This window comes from Gambusia affinis, linkage group LG10 (assembly GCF_019740435.1).
Source record: "Gambusia affinis linkage group LG10, SWU_Gaff_1.0, whole genome shotgun sequence".
In the NCBI taxonomy this organism is placed as follows: Eukaryota; Metazoa; Chordata; class Actinopteri; order Cyprinodontiformes; family Poeciliidae; genus Gambusia; species Gambusia affinis.
In genome coordinates this window covers 20,679,830-20,702,526 of record NC_057877.1, presented here as the reverse complement: position 1 = coordinate 20,702,526, position 22,697 = coordinate 20,679,830, and the positions used below count along the sequence as shown (strand labels likewise).

General features: G+C 40.7%; 3 protein-coding genes across 3 annotated transcripts; all 3 read right to left on the bottom strand.

Moving 5' to 3' along the window:
* Positions 1-511: 511 nt before the first annotated feature.
* On the bottom strand, positions 512-2,713 carry LOC122837981 (forkhead box C1-A-like). The gene has a single exon (XM_044128216.1). It carries the CDS (start codon positions 2,365-2,367, stop codon positions 958-960), a length of 1,410 nt encoding a protein of 469 aa, XP_043984151.1. The 5' UTR covers positions 2,368-2,713; the 3' UTR covers positions 512-957.
* Positions 2,714-12,759: 10,046 nt separating this feature from the next.
* LOC122837980 (forkhead box protein F2-like) lies at positions 12,760-16,823 on the bottom strand. The gene is made up of 2 exons (XM_044128215.1): positions 15,413-16,823; positions 12,760-13,455 (listed from the first exon to the last, which is right to left on the bottom strand). Exons 1-2 carry the CDS (start codon positions 16,386-16,388, stop codon positions 13,286-13,288), a joined length of 1,146 nt encoding a protein of 381 aa, XP_043984150.1. The 5' UTR covers positions 16,389-16,823; the 3' UTR covers positions 12,760-13,285.
* Positions 16,824-21,012: 4,189 nt separating this feature from the next.
* LOC122837979 (forkhead box protein Q1-like) lies at positions 21,013-22,386 on the bottom strand. Its single transcript, XM_044128214.1, has one exon. It carries the CDS (start codon positions 22,285-22,287, stop codon positions 21,406-21,408), a length of 882 nt encoding a protein of 293 aa, XP_043984149.1. The 5' UTR covers positions 22,288-22,386; the 3' UTR covers positions 21,013-21,405.
* Positions 22,387-22,697: the final 311 nt, after the last annotated feature.

Sequence of the window (22,697 nt, the reverse complement as noted above, 5' to 3'; positions counted from 1 at the left end):
CCGATGCCACACGTGAGTTTGTTTACCTCCGGTGTTTACGCTCACACACTGAAAATACACGGCCTACAGGTGAGGCCAATGGCGGCGGGAGTTGGGGGGGAGAAGGCGGCTGCAGAGTTCACCTCCTGTTGGGGTGAACAGGAGGTAATTGTAGCTGAGGGAAATGTGCAGGCTTGGAGCGAGAAAGTTTTTGGAGAAAATTCTCTTTTAGTGTAGAAACCGCTGTAAGGCGTTAGGATATTTGTCCCACACTCTTCAAAGTTCAAAGAAAACTCACTAATTAGTATTCACAAAACATGTATGTATACAAAACATCCCCTCTATTAAAACGCTCGCTGCCCATGCTGTAAAAAGAACTATTTACATTTTAAATGTATCAAAAGATAATTATTTTTGCATTTAGCGATTTATAAACACGTTTAACAGTTTTGTTTATTTTATTTTATTTTTGTTTTACTTTGAATGTGTTTTACGGCCTTTTCTACGGAATAATACTAATAAATCACTCCAATTAAATTCAAATATTCGGCACTTTATTAAACAAAACAACTTGCAATGCCTTCAGAATTTTGTTAAACAAATTACAGAATGAATAAAATAGGCCAGTACAGGCTACAGAGTCTTTCCCCGTAAATTTCTATACAACAACAGGGACAGATTTAAAGGCAGCAAGAAGACTGGAAAAGAGTTTGGTCCTCACCATCCAACCACCTGCTTTTCCTCCAAAATAAATTACTATATTAGGCTATAATTTACAGTCTATTCATAAAGGTGGTAGGAGCAATTCTCAAAGTGAGAGGGAAGGAAACTTACGTGCGGTGGTGTTACACAGCTCACGACAAAAGAAAGGAAAATCTCAGAATCTCTCGTGTCCACTCGCAGAGTAAAAGTACAGCCAAAAAAAATATAGAGCAAATATATACTCGAGTTATTAATTTAAAGGGGACGTTTTGGCTTTCAGAACTTGCTGCAGTCATAAACAAACGCTCCTGAGGTGCGGTAGAGTGACTGGCCGGACGGGAAGGCCATCTGACAGCTGTTATTCCCGCTCACCGGGGAGCCGTTCAGCCCGATCCGCTGGGACTCGAACATCTCCCGCACAGCGTGGAAGTTCTGCTGCTGCGCCGGGTAGGCCGGACTCAGGTGGCTCAGGTCTCCGTACCAGGACGCGAGCCGGCCCTGGTGCCCGTGGTGGCCCTCCTGGCCCGCCTGGCCGAGAGGGGACGCGGTGGTCGTAGTGATGCAATAGTCGGGCAGAGCCTCCTCCACCGTGGTGGAAGTTGTCAGGGGGCCCCCGGACGAGCGGTCCCCGGCGTACAGGCTCATGGCCTGCATGTTGCAGTGATAGGTGGCGTTGGAGCTGGAGGAGATGGCGCTCTGGTTGCAGGTGGCGGAGCTGTATGCGGGGGTCTGGTTGGGGGAGTAGTTGAGCGACAGTGACGGGGTGATACCTGTCCGAGAGGAGGCGATGAGAGGTGGAGAGAGCTCGGCCTGCGGGGAGCCCCGCAATGAGGTGATGATGTTGTCCACGCTGAAACCCTGCGGCGGGGCCTGGCCGTGGCTGTGGTGGTGGTGCTCGGCTGCTTCCATGCTCAGAGACCGGGTGGAGGGGACGCTGTGCGGGCTGCCAGTTGACATGCTGCTGCTGCTGCTGTCCGGGCTTTCAATTTTAGGCACCGCGCCCAGGGTGGGTGACGCGGCCTGCGGAGGCGATGACGTTCCGTTCTCAGTCTTAATGTCCTGGATGCGCACCGGCTGAGCGCCCTGCACCGGCGGGTCCTGCTCCCGACCTGCGGGTCGCGCAGATGGATCCTTCCCCTGCCTGTCGCGCTCATCCTTCTCCTTCTGCACGTCCTTCTTTTTGAACCTCCTGCGGCGCCGCAGGAAGCTCCCGTTCTCAAACATATTGTAGGAGTCCGGGTCCAGGGTCCAGTAGCTGCCCTTCCCGGGCTTCTTGTCGTCCCGGGGCACTTTGACAAAGCACTCGTTGAGGGACAGGTTGTGCCGGATGCTGTTCTGCCAGCCCTGCTTGTTGTCCCGATAGAAGGGGAACCGCTCCATGATGAACTGATAAATCCCGTTCAGGGTGATCTTCTTCTCCGGCGAGTTCTGGATAGCCATGGTGATGAGGGCGATGTAGCTGTAAGGAGGCTTTACCATGTCCTTCGGCTGGTGCTGCGGGGTGTACGGTCCGTACGCGCGGGCCATGCCGGCCTGGTACTGCTCGTGGGCGGCATGTGAGTACATGCTCATGGGCGCGGGCATCCCGGTGTAGCCGTTGCCGGGTCGGTAGTAGTTCTGGTCACTGCTGATGTAGGGAACGACTCCCAGAGAGTTGGGACTGGAGACGGAGTAGCGCGCCTGCATCCTGCCTCTCCAAAACTCTTCCCCGCAGAACGTGTCACAACTTCAGCCTCTAGGCTGCTCTCTTTCGGTTCTCTGTCCTTCCTATTTGTTTTTTTTGTTTTTTTCCTTTTTTTTGGTATGTAAGTCCTTCCAGCCGCAGCTCGCCACGGTGACGCGGACAGAGCGGACGGTCACGCTGCAGCACGGAGCATTTGTGAAACTAAGAAAGCTGGAGGAGCATGAGACTGACACAGCGAGGAACTTTTTCTTTTTTTTCTTTTTTACGCCTTACATTTTTCCTTCCCTTTTGGCTCCTCCAGCTGCTCCACCCCGAATCCAGTGTGCTCCATCATCCAATGGGGGACGAAATGAACCTGTGGAAAAGAGCACAGCGATAAAAGTTTCTACCCCCACCTTCTTCCTCCTCCTCTTCTTCCTCCTCCTTCTCTTCCCCCTCCTTCTTCTCCTTGCTCCCATCTTCTGTCAGCTCAGAAATGAAGTTATTAAAATGTTTTGAGGGTGTGCCTAGAGTGCTGAAAATTTAACTTAATGACCTAAATCTAGATTTATCTTAGAATTAAAACTGTAAAGTTACTATTATATATATATTGAAAAAATAAATGAGAGTTCAAGTATAGGCTAGTTGTGTCTTGACGGCTCTAACCAAATTGCAATTTCATTCTATCCATCATTCCGATGTCAGATTTGTGCGTAAAAATTAAAGGGGAAAGTTTTTTGTCACACTTGTCCCTTTAAACGATAGTAGAATATTCTCCTTTAATTAAATCTATAACTAGAATGTATGCGTTGTAGATTAGAAATGCAAAATAAGCTCAGACTAATGAGTCCTCCGGCTGAGAAGCTCTCAGCTGCAGTCCAGCCTCTGAATAAACAAAACGCACATGAAAGAGTGAAAAAGTGAAGATGCCTCCGCCCTCCACACCCACAGTGCCGGTGGGTGGTGTGTGGGAACTAATTATGGGTTAAACGAAGATCATTTGGTCGAGCCGGGTGACAAAAGATTCACAGTGTGATGAGAGAGAGGTGAGGAACTCCAAATGTCCCAGTACAGACAGACTGACAGGTTTTTCATTGGAAAGTTGCGATCAGATCATGAAGAGGAGCTGATCCTCTTCATGATCTGCCGCAGGACCTATAAGATTTACTCCCGAAGAAAGCAGATAAAATAAAATAAAAAACAGTCATCTGTCATGTCTATCATAAGAATGTGATCTATAAAAATTCACACATACAACTAATAAATGAGAAAATAAAATATTATTCAACGGCAATTTTTTTTATGATTAAAATGACTATTTTGTCTGTTCTCACCATGTGTATGCTATAGGCCAAAAACTGTTTAAGTTTTTGGCCTTTAAGTATCTTTTACGTATCTTTTTAGATTAATGGCTCGGAATCAGCACGACGCCTGTCAGCTTTTTTTTTGTTCTTTTTTTTTTTTTTTTTTTTTTTTGCTCTTTTTTATAATGGTTGTAAATCAGTGAGACAAAAAACAAAAACAAATAGGCTATAGTTATTTTTATCTCATAAACATGAGCCAATGTGCATTTAAAGTTACGTGTGCGCTTGAAGGTGGAAGAATGCAGCTCTATTTATTTATCTATTCGCTATTATTAGGGGCCACAAAAATAAGAATTTCGTAATTTTTTTAATAGTTTTCTAATTCCGCTTAGTTAAGCAAGTGCGGCGGTTTAAATCATTCTATTGACTTGAGATGATATTTTTATTGCCCAGCCTTTAAAAATATTCTAATTCTTAAAAATATAATTTGACTAATAAAGGAACAAAACATGAATGATTAAGTCGCATTTTAGAAAATATAAGTTAACTTTTAATTATCTGAATCTAAACAATGTAAGTGTGAATAATACGTTTCTATAAACTGCCATGATTTATTTATCTTTTACTCCTAAAATCAATGCGTCTTAGTTTATTGTGAGGGTTGTTTTTATTTAGAGAAATATGAGTTCTTAATTTAAAGCAAAAAAAAAACAACAACAAACATGTTAAATATTAATACATTAATATTTTATATGTATATAACTGCTTTTAAGTAAAAGTATTTTGTGTATGTTTGTTTTTGTAATGTCGGTGTCTGTTCTGTGATTTGCATGTGTCTGTAGGGCCACATGAGGAGCAGCAGCAGCCGGATGAGGAGGTGGAAACAAACGCCGTCACCTGTGAGGTCCCCAGCACGGTGAGCGCTCCGCAGCGGGTCCAGACAGAGCGGGGACCCCTGCTGACCGCAGCGCTCATCAGCTGCTCCGCACGCAGCGTGACTCGGTGTGACAGCTCTGGTAAAACAATCTGTTCCTGATATTAGGATCCCTCCCTTAGATGACGGTTCAGAGAAAACAGTCTTAATATGCGGTGATACTTTGCTAAAAACGCAAATTACATCGAATCAATCTGCTTAGTAAATAAGCTTGTTAGAACATTAAAAACAAGTTTTAGAACTGCACTTTACTTGAGACAGCCATAACTACTCTTTAGAACGGCACACTCCTGCCTCCTTGTGGTCAGAGAATAAAAATGCACGATAGATAATAATAAAATTATTATTATTATTATTAGTATTAGTATTAGTATTAGTAGTAGTAGTAGTAGTAGTAGTAGTAGTAGTAGTAGTAGTAGTAGTAGTAGTAGTAGTAGTATTGGAGTAGTACCGGTAGTATTCCTGTAACTTTTGATATATAAGAAGCATTTTATAAATTGGAATACGATTTTTATGACAAAGAAGCTGCAATAGCTTTTCATCAGTTACAGACACATCCTGAGTGTTTTTCAACTACTACAACTAAGAATACTAAAAAAAAAAAATCATAAAATAAAGGCATTAAGATAGAATTACTTAAAGATGCCCCTAGTGGGGAAAAATATCAAGGTGGTATCGTAACAGATACAGAATATTTCTTATCTGCTTCAGATTGAGCTTTTTTTTTGCCTTAGGTTTAATGTTCCTCTGCATTATAGAACTTGCACTTATGTTTCCGAAAGCATTTGTGAATTTTAACGAGGGAATTGCTGATTGCATTAGAACTCTGATGCTCTTTCTTAGAGCGTGTGGCTCCCAGGAAATTGGTTATGAACTTCCTCTTACAGGGGCTTCAGCATCACCCGCCGTATTTATATTAAGTGCCTAATTAAAGGCAGAAGAATTTCCCCAAAAATCCCCCCTTTTCTGAGAGCTGCGTGCCCAGAAAGCGCTTCGAATTGGTTTTCAAATAAATAGCTGCCAATCATTCTTGTGCATATTATTTCTCTGTGTGGTGGTCTGGCTCGGACTAGGTTGGAGAAGGTAAGGCTGTTCTCAAGGCCACTAAATGCCTCTCAGAATGTCACTTTTTCCCTTTTTACCCCAAACTGAATATCTGAGAGCAGACAGCTGGATGACAAATGTTACTTTGGACTAAGGACCAGGCGCAAATGTTCCCAGATGGGTCACTTAGTTAGTGAGCTGTTCGAGGGATCTGTTTGCCTTCTAATGTCTTGGAGTGGTAACACAATTTAATTAATTCCTAGTTTGCTTAACACTCAATAAACACTTGTAATAATTGGTAAAATACGGATTTTTGCACGTATTTTTTTATCACATAAACAGATCTGCCAAGCCTATTTGTTTTTAAGTATTTTTGTCACAGTAAAGTGTTTTGATAGGAATAACTGCTAATGTCAAGGTGCCCAAAATGTCATAGGTAAATGCTGCCCTCTAGTGGAATTCCTCCGAAAAGCATTAACTCGTTCTTATTGTTATTTCCACTTTGATTTTTTCCCCCCTTTTAGTCTTTGTCTTTTAGGATAAAGCTAAAAGTGTATTTTAAAGTTATTGATAAAGATCCTCAAAATCTGAATTGAATTAAAAACATTATTAAAAAGCTGTAACATCTACAAAGATGGACTTTGTGCCACACATTAAATGCGCTTTAAAAAAAGAAATAAAATAGGCTTATTTGGCAGGGACTTGGTAAATTAATAGCATTTCTGCAAATACTTTCTTGAACTAAGCTAAAGTCTAATTCATTTTTAGTTTTCAGCAAAAATATTTCCTCCTTGTTTCCTTCTAATCAGTTTGTAAGATTGAAAACTCCATATGAGTCAACAGCTTTTTACAGAATAAAACGTGGAATTTCACCTGCACTTGTCTCTCATCATACTCTCATACAATCTCAAATTTTGTTTCGACATATATGATTCTGTATCATGATTTTTAATTTTAGCTGAGATGTTCTTTACCCAAGTTTTTGGATGTTTGTCAGTTCATCTCCCCTCTTCTCCATGAGACCAAAATACATAGAGTGCATGAGTAGTAGTTTTCCTGCCAATAGATTACTAACTGAGCAAATGATACCGCAGCTCCTCCAACGTAAGCATAAGCCTAAAGACCACTTGTCTGATTGTTGCTTTGCTTGCTTGGCCTGTCAGTTTAGGTGGACAGCCATGTTTTGCTAGGTTTGCGGTTGAAACATAGTGATATGAGTTAAATGCACATTTCTTCTCCTTGTTCTGGAAGCTATTCATCAGCGAATTTTGAGATTAGCTTCATCAACGGTTGTCAGAAACGTTCACATGTTGACGTCTGATGAAATGTTTTTATCTCTGTAAAAGAAAGTGATGATGTCTTTGCTACCGGTAGACGAAAGTTTGGACATCCCACTCTCCAATTGCAAGTATGAACTCTTACCTCTGAAATAGCTGAAATAAACACCACTCATTTAAGTTTCGGTTTGATTTTCGATTCTAGTCTTAGTTTTCTTTCACCCTGTTTATTTCCTTTGTGTTCAGTTCCTTGTTTCATTGTCCCCCTTCGGGTTCTTCTCTGGCTTCAGCGGGTTTGATTAGACAGACCTGCTGTCTAACCAGGCCACCCATCAACGCTCCTGTCAGCTTTTTTATTTATTTCCTAGATTCTTCTGTGCCAATTTTCCTGCAACCCTGGCTGTCTGCTTGTTTCCTCTCTGCTGTCTTCCAGTTTAATTTGTACTGATTCCTTGGTTTTTATAGGTTTTTCAAAAACAAATATGTACAAAGCACTCATCTGCTCTGCATCTGAGTTTATTTTCTCACCTACAATTTATATATATGACCGTCATGCAGTACAATGTATACAGTTTGATTTGGCACACATAACAGTAAGTTTTTGTAGGGTGCACTACAATGTGTCATGATATTATACTGTACAGCATTTTTTAAGTAAGGGATGATAACACAATGGAGTATGGTACAGTACCTATCTCTTATTGTAATTTCAACATGGTTGAATAGCAACATGTAGTGGTGGTGCTAATTCCCAACCTTTGGAGCCCTTCTTCTGAAGAGGGTTCCAGAGAAGTCAGCAGGGGTGAGGTTTCTATGACAAACAAACTTTCAAAGCAATCTGAGTCTTCCTCATTTCTCCGTTATGTGGATTATAAGCTTCCTGTCTAGTTGACAGCAGAGAGTTAGAGTGGGCTTTCAGACATCTACCACCCTCACTGTCAGCACTGGCTCTTCACAGGACTGCATGCTGAGCCCTCCTCTCTATTCAATGTACAGACATGACTGAACCTTTACCAACCATAGTAATGCCATTCTAAAATTAGCATAAAAAAGCCACAATTTTGGGCTCATTTCAAGGTGTGATGAGTCTGTTTACAGAGAAGAGGTGAACCTGTTGTCACTGGGAAATAATCTGCTCCTCAATTCATCAAAGAAAAAAGAGCTTAGAATTATTTTATCATTACAAATGTTAGACTTTGATAAACAATTTGTCTTCTCCCCCAGATACTTATGTATTCATCAAGCAAGAAGTAGCATATAAATAAATAAAAAATAAAAAAACTGCATTAACCTGGTTACATAAAAATACACACCCTTAATACTTTGCTGACCCATCTCTTGATTCAGTTTCAGCATTCAGTCTTTAGAGGGAGACTAGTTCTCCAAATACCTCAGATCATGACGTGACCACGTATCTAGCGCCCTCTGCTGGTGACAATGCATATTTTATTTCAAATTTAGCTCTGGATTCCAGCTGGACATACCACAAGTTTATCCCATCATCAAATCCTTTTTTGTTGTTATTACTTTTGAGGTATGCGTGGGATCACTGTGATAATGAAAAATAAAGTTTGTCGTTATTTTCAGCTTTCTTCAAAAATAATTAAAAGCTATTAAAAATGTTTATTGGTATTTAGCACTGTTTAAATTTTTTTCCCCATCTTGTCAACAAGTGTTGTTCCACTGACACAAAAAACAACCAAAAAGAATCATAATGCACCCTCCATTTGTAACTTTGAGTTTTACCATTTTTGTACCAAACATCCCTTTTGACGTTTTCCCTAAAGGTTCAAGTTTTGTTTCATCAGACCACATTGCATTTTCCCTAAGTTTATATTGACATCAATGTAATTTTTAAGTAAATAATTCTGTCTACCATTCTTACTATTTAGTCCAGACCATTGGTGGCCAATGTCAGATCTCAAATGTGTCTGTCCTACACATTTCAGAGTTTACCCTGGTTTAACACAACCAAATCACATGAATAGTGCATTTATAGGTATCTGCACAACATGATAACATTTGAATCAGATGTGTTGGAGGAGGAAAACTTCTGAAACAGGCAGAAAACTAGCTCTTGAAAATAAATTCAGCAAGCCTAGTCCAAGTAAAAATGGAGAAAACAGGATTTGCTGGTGGTCACCTGGCAGCTTTCATGATCAGTATCCGTCTTGTGTTCTTTGGAGAATTATTCAGTTGAAAATTGAATGAACTATTTGACAGCTGAACTTTAATTGTAGTCCAGAAAATCCAATATGACTGCTCGACACATATGAACTTTTAGAATGCTGAAACTGAATCAAAGATAATGTACATTTTAACACACCCTCAGATCTTATGAAAACCTCCTCACACATTAGAACAATTGGCCTCCGATGTCAGACCATTGACAAAAAGCCATCAAACCTCTGACAAATAGGTCTCAGAAAAAATGGTGGCAGAATAAAAGCTTTCAACCAGGAACATCTTCCTGGTTGTAAAAAGTTCCCCCATGGTTTGCAACAGATGGAACCATGGTCAGGTCAGTGTTTAGGGGTGTGGTTCATGAGTTAGTTTTACTGTAATAAATGTACTTACTTTTTCACGTGAATTGTGCACATAATGTGTCTAGGTGGAAAAACATTTATAAGCTTACTTGTAACAAAATTGTAGCTCTTATTTTCATAGGTGTTGTCTAAATTTGAGGTTTTAAGTTGTAATATTGTGAATAAATATGTTTTTATACATATACAAACTTTTAAAATTTTGTTTGATCTTGTCTTCCTGGAAGAAGTTGCCATTAACCCAATCAGGCATCAGGGCTTGATTTATGTCAGTGAAGCATGTCAAATAGTACCGTAAGTTACAAATAAATGGATGAGATATAGTGATTTCAATTATTCCCGTTTGCTTTTAGATATTTACGGTAACTAATATTTGTTTCAATCTACACTAAATGCAACTTAAGCTTTGAGTTTCTTACAACTTGATATAAAGTCGGTCGTGGCCACTAGATGGCAGTGTAGCCTTGTTTAATGAAGGAAATCGTCTTCACAGAAGTCCATAATTTGCAGAAGTAGTGTGTGTAACCTCTGTGCTGGAGAGTTATTGGATAAAATCCACAGAAACTTAATATGGTAATTATGATTCAAGTTTCCGTTGTCTTAGACATATAATCTGCTGAAATTTGATTTTTACCAAGTCAATACAACATTATATACAAAAGAGTCCTGTATTGCACCAGTCTGTGTTTGAAACTTACACAAAATGACTATGAAACTACATTAGGATCAGGATTTTGCACAGATTTTTACCCGGATATTTCTAGCTCGTCCCATTCCATATACGATTTTACCTGAATCTTTCCAAGACATTTTATAGTTTATTCTTTTCAGACGTCTTATACTGACTCATCCTTAGTGTTACCACACATCGCTATAGACATGTTTTTCCTGGTTGGAAGAGGTTTAACTTGTCAGATAAACAATGAGGTAAGCGCAAAATCATTTTTTCTCACATGTAGCAAGAAGCTGAAGACGCCAGTGGCTGAATTTAGTCCTGCAGACTGTAAACCATCTGCATACCTGTGTTAGAGATGTGATGCAGCAAACCCAGAGTAAAAGCCACGTCTGCTTTGTGTTTGTGTGATGAAACAGCTCTGTGTCAGTCTCATCTGTTTGCTGCCCACTGGAAATACTGCGTCCTTACATTACCAAAGACTCGGATGGCTCATTTGTTTATGTGGCGTCTGGATGTTGACAGCCCTGGTTGGTCAGCATGGAGATTGTCAGTTGTGCAAAACATCCTGGTGGTGGCATTGACAGTCACGTAAAGATGCCTAAATTTGATTTTTAAAAAAGTCTTTCTAGACTTTAATTCTGAATGTGGTTTGGCCTCCTGAGGTTCACTCATTGCATCAGTCTTTTTGCTTTAAGGGTCGACTGAGCAAAAAGCGCAAAAGCTCTTCTTTATACAAAGAAGTAGCAAAGTAAAACTTACATGTGCACAAACGTTTTGTACATTTTTATATTTATTCAGTTTTCTGTTAAAAACTCACTCTTGTACTTGATTTGCTCCGTGAAGTGAACTTCCTTTAGAAATTATTTTACACTTATATAGTTACCTAAAACAAATCTGTTTCAAACTTAAAAATTTCAGCAAGATAAATCTGTTTATTCTCAACCTCAAAATACATTGATGTTGATATTTTGGGTTTTGTTTCTCTGTTTTTACTTTTTTTTTTCTTTTTTTTTTTTACATAAGATGTTTGTTTTTGCTTGATGATTTCTATTCCTTATGCACCAACTGGCCATTAGAAACACTACAATACTTCAAAAATTAAATAGCTGAAAATGTTTGCAGCTAAAACGTCTTTTATATCCACGTAGTTGAAATCTCAGTATTATTTCGGCAAAATTATTTTATGTTTGGAGAAGGAAAACAGTACCATCTTACTTCTGAATTCTAAAAAATATTACAAAAAGTAAGAAATTTGCATTAAACACAAAAATAATTAGTCAATTTCAGGATTTCAGAGGGAGTGCTCAGATTCTATCGCTCCACATATCTCAATGAATATTTGCTGAAAATGTAATATTTTCAGGAAAATCCTGGGACTCAATAGAACCGTGGACTAAAGAAAAGAAATATGTAAGAATATTTTAGAAGGACAAATTCTGTCCTTAGGCCTTAAAATATGAAATATTTCAACTTTACCTTACACCTTACATTGAAACAACTCCTTTTTGATCACAGGAGCAAATATTTAAAAAATACTAATAGATTGTAATCCTAAAGAAAATACCATTGTCTTGTTTTAAAAGATGCAAATATTTAGGAAATATGCATCACATGCAAAAAAAAAAAAAAATAAATAAAAAAAAAAGGAGCTGAAGAATGTAGTTGGTACATTCCAAAAATGTTACTCTTTTTAGGAAAACAAAATGACTACCAGGATTTCCTGGAAAAAGCAAACAAATAAAAGAAACAAAAGAAAACACACGTTAAACACAACAATAGAAAACAAATCTATAGTTGGAGACCAAGCATTTAGTTTTTCTGCTTCTCAGCTCTCAGACAAACTCTTTGAAACCTTCAACCATCTGTTTTGTCTCCAAAATCAGAACTGAACGTGACTGCTTCCTGCAGCAATCCCATAAAGGTCATCATTTATTTTATTTATTTATTTTTAGTTAGTTTTCATAATCTCATAGCTATTTGCTTGTTTTATATTTCTTCTTCCCTTTTAGTTGATGTTTGATTGTTGAATTTAGAGGAATTCTTGTTTTTAATATAAATTTGTTCACATGTGTCCCGTTAGTTTCAAGTAAAGCATTTTGAATTATTTTGTGTATGAATGGTCCTATGTAAATTAACCTGTCCTGTGCTAAAAACCAAAAGACATGATATTTAAACTGCCATAAAGATTCTGATTATGAAATAAATTAAATTTAGCGTTATTTGATGAAGAAAAAACTTAGATCGTACTCTGAAACTACCGGATGTCTAAGGGATATTTTATCTATTTTTAATTTGATTAATTTAAGAATGTTTGTCCAGTCCAGGTTGGACATAATTGATGTTGATTAGCTCATTTGATAAATTTCGACGAATTTTCCAAGACATTTAATCTTCAGTGGATGTCAGACGTATTTTCACCTTCACTTTTGAAACCGATTTTCACGGTGTTTAGACGGAAAATAGTCTATTTTTAACGAAACTTTGCCTGGTTTGAACACGATTGACCTACATTAATTATCCGCCCGGTTCTGAAGAATAACGAGTCTCTGCTGCCAGTATATGATTATACTTTCTGCTCTGCTTTGGAGGCTCATTTCTGTTGTCACTCCTGTGTTTGCAACGATAGGAGGATAAATCTTAAAATATATATCAGCTTTATTGATACCTTTTACAAAGTCAAAAAAAGTTGGCAATGGTTATACAATAAGTGCAAGATTTGTTGCAGTTCATGGAAGTCTAAAGCGTTGTGTGTGTACTTATACAAATAATGTAAAAACAACAACAACAAAAAACATAGTTACATGGGTTATAAGTAGTTTGCGCGTGTTACAAGGGCAAACGCATTAAACAGTCGGTGTTTCTGAGGCTTCTTTGGAGGAAGAAACTCGTCAGGGTTCATTAAGGCGAAGTGGTTTTTACTAAAGAGGCCTCTGGGGTTTCTTCATTCGTTTCCTTCAATGCATTTTCTCCTGAAGTCCAACAGAAATAGACATATTTAAGTTGCACTCAAAAGACAAACATGTGAAAGTGGACGCGGATGCGTCCACGAATCCTTCAGAATCGACATGTCCGCTTGTTTTGCTTCTGTTTCTTCAGATGTGACGGAGCTGCAGTTTCACTGTGACCGTCGGTGCCTCTCCCTCCCTCTGCGGGGAGTCCGAGCTCACATCACGCACGGTTTGATGTCCTGACACACGCTCTGCGGGTGGTGGTGGTGGTGGTGATAGTAGGATCCGCTGGCCGAGGGGTGGAAGGACGAGATGCCGTTAAAGTTCAACACAAAGTCCTTCCTGTCGCACACCGAGGAGTGGCTCTGGTAGCGCGGGATGCCCACTGTGGAGAGAGACACAGGGTGCAGAGTTTTGAATATGCCGTCCTCATTAAAAAACAACAACCCCCCCAAAAAAAAAAACATTAGCTTTAATGTTCTTTGCATAAATAACATTTTAGAAATTATTGTTGCTGTTTGTTTCATTGCTTTTCTAACGCGCAGATTTTATTTTCTAAAATTCTAACTGAATACAAAATCGATTAACAAAAAAGCACTTGATCCAGAAAAAAAAAGAATAATATTAACTCAACTAAGAATTTTAATCTTATTTTATGACGTTACAGAGAGATCGGGAAAATATTTTTTATTGTTTTTATTGAGGTTTCCTATCATGCAAAAGTTTTTGTATTTTTGTAATTTGTTCTATTAATTAACATTTCTGAATCAGTAAGGGAATATTTAAATATCTGTATTTATTTTATTTGGATATATATTTTTGAAAACCTGATATTCATTGTAAGAAGAATGATTGAAAAAAGTGTATCATAAGTACGGGTAGGACATCATACATGTATTATGGTTATGAAGCAGGAAATACTGTGCCAAAATATTACTGTTGCTATTATTACTACTCAGATTGTATCTTTCAAAATAGGCTTAAGGTCTTTTTTATATATAAATTATGCTTAATAGAAAGTAGACATACCCTATAAACTCACCAGATATTGTCTTAATTTCAATTTAAAGTTAGAAAATGCATATTTTTTTAAAAAAAAGAAAGGTTCGAAATTAAATAGATTTTTTCTAAAAAAACAACAAACAAACAAAAAAAACTATGTTTTCGAAGGCAGCTCATTAACACAACTAACTATGTTTATTTTGATTCGTTTGATTCAGATATGATTGAGGTAATATATGTCTGTGTCCAGTTTCCACAACGTTCCCAAAACATATTTCCCTTTATAAACCTGATCTGCTGAAAGTGAATTTGGAATTTGAACGTGAGCTTCTCCTTCCAGAAATAGAAAAAAAGAATAAATGCGGAGACTTCGTCGGGGGTCATAAGGACTCCAGATGTGAGCGTTTTTCAGGGGGAGACAGCAGGCTTTCTCCTGCGGGCCACAGCTCGCTGCTCTGCGCCTTTCTCCACACACAACACAGCAGCCTGTGTGACTGACAGCTCCGTTAACCCTGCAGCTCGCATCATCCACTCAGTCCCTGCGCAAAGTGGAACAACACGGATGCGCTGCAGTTTATATCCACCGCCGGTGTGGTCCGACCGGCACAGGCTTTGTTTGGTTAACCTCTGGGACCCTTTCCGGGCTCCGGCGCGGTTGGCTCGCCCCCGTGAAATCCCCAGACTTCAGTAAAGTTTTACTCAGTTCAAATTAAAGTAAATGAGGGTGAGCTATAGAAACAAAAGTGTTTTATGTATTTTAATAATTACAAACAAATGGACGGCTGTCCAGTAATCATGCAAAAATGTGCATGATGCAAACACTAATACTGAAGGTTATTTTTTTCTAAATTAAAAAACCTAATTATTATTTAAAACCTTTCTTCTATTTTATTATAAGATCTCTGCAGGCTCATGGACATTTTTGGGGAGCTGTAATTTAATCAGCTTTTAACCACCCAATAAAAACGTTAATGCTAATGTTATTATTTTTGCTTCAAACTCAAAATCAGATCCTAAAACCAATTAAAATTAAAACTAATATGGGAAAAGAAAATTTAATTGCTCTAAATTACAAATATATTATCTTATATAGACAAAATCCTTTTTTTAAAAGATATACATATTTTATAATACACACCTAAATGTGGAATATTGTGGTTCGTTATATTTGAACAGTCATCTTGTTTTGGAGTGGAATGGACATCTTTATAGTTTCTCCAGTAAATAATATTTAAATGAGAAGTTTAAAAGAAAGATAGTCAATTTGTTTTCTACCCTGACTGCCTCATATCAGATTGGTTTAGTGCTCATCAGTTTGAGTCATGAGCTGTTGTTGGTACCTGATATGTCAGCTGAGTGGCTGTCCCTGCCATTCTGGTGGAGGTAACTCTGCTCCAGAGAATAGGGCGACATGCCGGAGTGTAAACCGGACGACGCCGGGCTGCTGGAGGCCAGGGACTGCTGTTTGATGTAGGGGGAGCCGCCGGAGGAAGCCCAATGCGCGGACGTTGAGGCGTACGGGGAATGGCCGTCCAGTGCACTGGCCATAGCCGGAGAGGACGGGACTGGGCTGCTGCTGCTGTCCGGCCCATACTCCCCGCTCGGAGGGACGGGGCAGCTCGCCATGTACGTAGATCCGGGGCTTGGGGACATGTGGGGGACATGGTGGCCCCCACTCAGGCCGTCGTATCCTCCAGCCATAGAATTGCTCATCATGTCCAGGTTGTAGCTGTTGCTGTGACAGGCAAGAGTGGCGGATGGAGCCTGGAAGTCGAAGCTCTGCGGGAGAATAGAGGTGCCGAAGCCGATGCCGTTCATCATCCGGTACATGGGCTTCAATGCTTGGCATTTCCTCCTGAAGCCTCTTGGTCTGCGCCGAAACGAACCCTCTTCGAACATGAACTCGCTGCCCGGATCGATGGTCCAGTAGTGGCCTTTCCCGGGCCGGCCTAGTCCTTTGGGCAGCTTGATGAAGCACTCGTTCAGTGACAAATTATGTCGGACTGAGTTCTTCCAGCCCTGATATGAACCTCTGAAGAACGGGAAGCGAGCCTGCAGGAACTGGTAGATCTCACTGAGGGTCAGACGTTTGGTCGGCGAGCTTTGTATTGCCATGACGATAAGAGCGATGTAGGAGTATGGAGGCTTCTCTGGTCGCCTCAGACCCGAGCTGCTCTTCTTTCCCTTGGCGCCCGCAGAAGCGCTTTCCGTGGCGGCCTGTGGGCTCAGCATAGCGGGGTGCAAGACGCCGGACGCCGGGCTGGATCTCAGAGGAGGCGGAGGGTCCAGCTGCTGCTGAGTGGTCTCGGTTGTCATGTCAGCACTGACGTACAGCTGGCGTAGATAAAAGAGAGAGGGAGGGAGAAAGAGACTCAGGAGCAAAAAATATGCAAAGCTCCAGCGGCCAGTAAGCGCTGCACCACCAGTGGTCCCCAAAATCTGAGCGCAAAATGGAGAGAAATCTGTCTCCAGTTACGCACGACTCTCCCGTTACGCACGGTGCTCCTTTGACGCATGCAGAACGCACGGCGGCTACGCACTGACAGAGAGAGGAAGAGGAAGGGAGAGTGGGGGGAGCTCGGTATCCACTGGAGACTGAGTGTCCAGGGCTCCGCTGGGTGTCACACCGGCGCTAAGTGGCGCTGTGTGACGCGCCGGGTGGCCATCGACCTCCTTAAGGAGGAAGCGCCAAAAAACCCTGGGTCTTATTGCACGCAAGAGTCGAGACAAACAAATACCGACCACCTATCATTTCATAAATCTTTCTTCCCTCTGCGGGAGCCCCCCACCCTTTCTCCTCAGCTTCACTCTCAGTGACAAGAACAGCCTCTCCAAACCCCTCCCACACCAGAACTGGCCCGAGTCCACTCACGGTTTAGAGCTGCGTTAGCACCCCACATTCTCTCCTCTCCTTGTCTTCTTTCTTCCCTCCCACCTCTTCTCCTCGAGTCTGGACTACACGCAAATAAGCGATCTATCAAACCTCCCCCAGACATCCCAATCAACAGCGCCACACGCCTTCCGCACAAGGTAAAAAACAAAACAAACAAACAAAAAAACCCTCCTTTTTAAATGACGCAATTTGAGCCATAAAATGACTCCCACCACAATATCTGTGTAAATCCACCAATGTGCCCAGAATATACAGCTCTTCATGCAATCCTTCCCCATTTATGAAGAATGCCTAGCTCTGTGGTATTTGTATTATTTTGCTCATAATTTCCTCCCAAAATGGCCCAGAGGATAACAAAAACAAACTGTGCCGGTGCCGGACTAGCAGAGGGGCGAGGAGTGTGAGAGATGGAGGTGGTGGTCTTTACCGTGCGTGTAAGCAAGGGGTCGGGGGTGGGGGGTTTGGTCTGAGTAAATGACTTTGACATGAGTGGAAGCAGGCTTTTTCCATCAAGCCCGGCCCTGGATACCACACACAGCGCGCCAGTGTCAGCTTACCGCCCCAGGGCCGGAGCTTGTCCCAGGGGCCCCGCGTTCATTAGAGAGAGAAAAGCGAAATTAGGCGAGCGGGCGTCGACAGTTTCCGCCCCTATGGAGACATCATACACAGATTTGTCCGACATGATGGAGTTCTCTATCCCATAAAGGCAATATCAACATCCGCTCTTCAATGAAGCGGTGATGAGCACAGAAACATCAGAAACTTCAATAGCTGTGCATCATTTTTATAAAATAGACAAAGTGGGATTTATTATTATTATTATCAAAGCAGAAATGATCAGAACTCTACATATAAACTATACGTAATTTCAGATAAATTTCTTGCCCTCACATGTTCGTTTACGTACCCTTTTAAATTTTTAGATGGCTCCATACACAGCCGCTGCATCAACCTTTGCACTTTACAAAACAAAAGGCTGTGCGTGTGGATAAAAATCAGTTTCTCACAATGACACACACGCACATACACACGCACTAGTAACGGCTCCAGAAATTTCCTGTGACATCAAAAAAACGTATGACCCCCACTGAGATCAGGATGCCTCGGTTTGCAGAGGCAATCTTTGTTCTTAGGGTTCGCTTTGAAGACGCTGATCCGGCCGCTTTTTACGGACCGCAGCTTCAGCTCTGCTCTAATTTGGTCTGTCGGAAATATCTCAGCGATCAGAGGTCCAGCTCTGCAGAGGTTTTTGGTGATAGAGCGTTCTGGTCATAAAATATAGAAACGAGGCCGGAGATCCAAATGAACACAATAGCATCAGAATGAAAGCTTCTATTTGCTTTTATTCTCAGGATCCTCAGGAAAGTTCGTGTAATATATTTTGATGGAGAAAACAAGTAGAGGCTTCGTTTCTATATATATATATATATATATATATATATATATATATATATATATATATATATATATATATATATATATATATATATATATATATATATATATATATATATATATATATATATATATATATATATATATATATATAAACGTCCAATTTTTTTACATGTGCTAAGTTTCCCTTAATATGTCCTTATTATGTTTATACAAAATATAAAAAACAAAATACAGCATGCACTGCCTTATGGGCAATAGTGTAATATTTGTTTGGCTACAGTGCTTTTGTCCTGCATCTCTGCTTGTGCTTCCTGCGGCGGTGCCGGGAGCTTTGGAGCTGCCTCTGCGGGACTGTGGGGGGTCAGCCACGGTTCACTCTGGCCGGAGTGACAGACTGTTTGGACTTCCTAACATTGTGCCTGCCTTATAGTTCAGTTTCAATCCTCTGTGCCTCTCATTTGCAGCCCGATTAGGCCTCGTGTTCAGTCCACTCGGAGGCGTAGCAGCGATGCAAAATTTGAAGCATGCGCATGTACTGTGCAGTAAAAATAATCACAATAATGTGAGATGCTGTGAACGCCTGAAGTCACGTGACCGCACCTAAGACAGGTGTGTTGTTCCGGAGTTTCACCTCCAGGTTGCAGCATTGTCCCTGCAAACAGAGAAGAGTCTCACCTGTCACCTGGCGCACTTCTCCTCCTGCTCGCATCTGTTCACTTCGCAGCTCCTTCAAAAGGTTCATATTGTGTTGGATAAAATCAGCAGTTGGTATCTTAACATATAATACGTCATAATAGTTGACCAAAGTTAAGTATTTAAAGCGCCCATGTGAATATCAAAGATATTGTGTAATTTATCACATTAAGGTTTGCTGTCCTCATTTATGCTTTACAGTAAAAGCATAAAAACAACCCAAAACGGCATAATTTAGCCCAATTTGTTATAAAACATTTAAATGCTTCAAAAATCCGTTTTTTGATTTATTTAGTATTTTATTTAGCAGAGATTAATTCAATAATACCACATTGACATTTTTTTTCTTTCTTGGTGCTAAAATCCCAATACTTTAATTTCTTTCAAAATTGTGTCTTAAATAATTAAATGAAAGGTCCTCAGGGCGTAATTTTAATTTGATTTAGTTCCGTTTTGGTTCATATCACATTAAACTTAGAACATAACAGAGTCGCCACTGTTGTTCAGGGAAAAATAAACAAAGATTGCAAACATTGAATGGTTTCAACTTAATTTGGCCAGTTTTATTTTGTATGTAAGTGGATATGAATTGGCCTTACGTGTTTTTCAGATGACGGCATGGGGACAATCAGGAGTAATCGAATTGTAATTTAGTAATTGTTCATTCCTATACGCTGTGGCGAAGAGGTTTTTTTCTTTTTTAAGTCCTGAGTTATTTCTAAGAAGCAAACCACTTGGATGTTGTTTGTTTTGCTTTTCTATGTCCCACTGTTGGCTGCGGAGTCGGAAGTCCGTTTCAGGACCGTGGAGAGCAATTGAAGCCCCTCCGGACAGAAACTCTCAACAAGTTGCGGGGACGTGTACGTAGATTGTTTTCTTCATTTCTGAGCAGAATCAAATAAACATGGCATTTTTCCCCATTTGACTAAAAATGAAAATAATAATTCACTTATACTGAGTAAGACACATTCCACAGTGCCTGCAGCATTTATTGGGGGGTAAATTAACTATAATCATATTATAATTAACTCTTAAATTATGTTCTATCATAACGAAATAATAGCAACAGCAGTAATAATTTAATTAAAAGATCCTCATGTAGTCCTCATGTTTAAGCTACCTCTTTCAAGGTTTTAGACATTTTGTCTGAGACAGATCATTTGTTGTGGCCCTGAAAGCCAAAAAATGTTGTTTGTTTCAAATGCGTTGTGCAGAATAACAAACATCTAGTTTATTTTATTTATTTATTTATTTTTGTGTGTGTGTGGGTGTGTGTGCGTGTGTGTGTGTGTGTGTGTGTGTGTGTGTGTGTGTGATAAACAGCACAGATATATTTTTAATGCATTATGGCCTCAATGTGCGTTGGGCAGACTTTATATAGAGCAATCTAATATTTAAACCGTCTCTATGTAATATTCACTATTTGATTCAATGTTTACTGTCCTCATGATTGTATGTGTTTTTCTCACAGTTTTTCCTTTCTCTTAGAAAACACTAAATTGTGCATACCATTTAAAAGTACACAATGATATGAAGCTGGATTTCCGGCATCATTAAAGCTACATGATGTGATTCTGCAGCAGGTGTTTTCCTCCCTACCTCTTGTGCACCTGTTTCTATTTCAATATTCCCCAACACAATTCCCTTTGATATTTCAACACATTCTCCTCACTCCCGACTCGTCATATAATGAAAAAGTCACCAAACAACATGATCCCATTTTTGTCACGTTTTTATTCACAAAAATATCAAGCATGCATCTATCAATCAATCAATCAATCAATCAATCAATCAATCAATCAATCAATCAATCAATCAATCAATCAATCAATCAATCAATCAATCAATCAATCAATCAATCAATCAATCAATCAATCAATCAATCAACCATCCAGTCAATCAGTCTTAGGAAAACCATTTTATGTTTCCATGCCTTTTCTTGTGGAGCCGCATAAATGCAATACAACTTCGTCAATATTTAATATATTATACATATTATACATTACAGCAGTTCATACAAAACAAAACAAAAATATAAATAAAGTGACAGATTTATATTATAAGAAACACAAGAAATGACCAAGGAACAGTGGATGCATAAAGACAAACACAACTATCGCGCACGCACGCATGCACTCGCACACGCAATCACACACGCAGAAAGGAACACACTGATGACACTATTTTTAGTTTGTCACCACACAGTTAGATCTGTTTTGACAACACAAGCGTTTGCTTTCGACACTACAGTAGTTTGGTCACTATGAGTCCCGCACAGTTAAATAAGTGAAGCGCTGGATGTAGAGAACATCCATCTAGGTGCAGTTTGTTTTTTGTATTTTTATTTTTTTATGACAGCAGGGAATCTATGTGGAAGCCTCGGGCTCTGCTGGGCATCTTGAAGGCTGCTTCAGGTGCGACCATGCCCATTGCCGTCGCATGCAGGTAGGGATCCATGCCGGGCTCTGTGCTGCTGTACGCCACCTCAGACATATATGGATGATGTACCCGATAGTTCAGAGCGTATGGCAACGTGTGGGCCCCTGAGGGCCAGTACATCTGTGGGGTGGGCTTCTGTCTGTCAGGGTGGCGCTCCTCTCTCCTTTTGAACGGCGTGCTGAGGATGCTGTCAATGGCGAAGGAGCTGGTGAACTTGGCCCCCACTCTCTCCTCTGCGGCCGGGAGCCGGGTGTCTTCACTCAGCATGTCCGGGCTCTCCTGCTCCTTGGGGCCCCTCTTGGCGATGCGCTTCCTTCTGCGCCGGAAGACCCCATCAGCGAAGGTGTACTCGCTATGCGGGTTCAGCATCCAGTAGTTGTCCTTCCCCCAGGGCCTGGACGGGTCCCGGAGCACTTTAAGGAAGCAGTCGTTGAGTGACAAGTTGTGACGCACGGAGTTCCTCCAGCCAGTGTAACTGCCCCGGAAAAACGGGAACTTCTTCATCAGGTAGTCGTTGATCTCTGCCAAAGTCAGACGCCCGCTGCTGGACTCCCGGATGGCCATTGCGATGAGGGCAATGTAGGAGTAAGGGGGCTTTGGTCGGCGGGTGTACGGCTTCCCTTTGCCGCTCTCGCTCCCCTGGGTGACAGGTGCCGGGCTGTTGGCTACGCAGTCTCCGTCTGAGCCGAGCTCATCCCCGGACAGAGGAGAGGGAATCCCCCCGTCTGGCTCCATGCAGAGCTCCAGTGGCTTCTGGGAAAAGTGGTGCGCGGAGAAAACTTCAAGTTTCATTTCCCTGAATCAAAAAAGAAGATAGATCAGAGTTTGTGCTTCAGCTAATCAGCTAACCACCCTGAACCTCTGCGTGGAGCTGCAGAACACAGATATGTCTCCCGAGACACTCTAGTCTTGCTTTAATATAGCCTAATGCCTCCGCAAGGGACAGCCCACGGGCGGAGTTTGCGCGTCAAAACCATTGAAGCGGCTGAGTTATGTATGTAGATGTATGTGCGTAATTGGAGGCTGGCATGCAACATGAGGGAGGGGGAGAAACATAAAAAAGGGTGGATAAAAGAGGTGAGACAAGGAAGGTAAACAAATACAGTCAAAAGCATATCTATCTATCTATCTATCTATCTATCTATCTATCTATCTATCTATCTATCTATCTATCTATCTATCTATCTATCTATCTATCTATC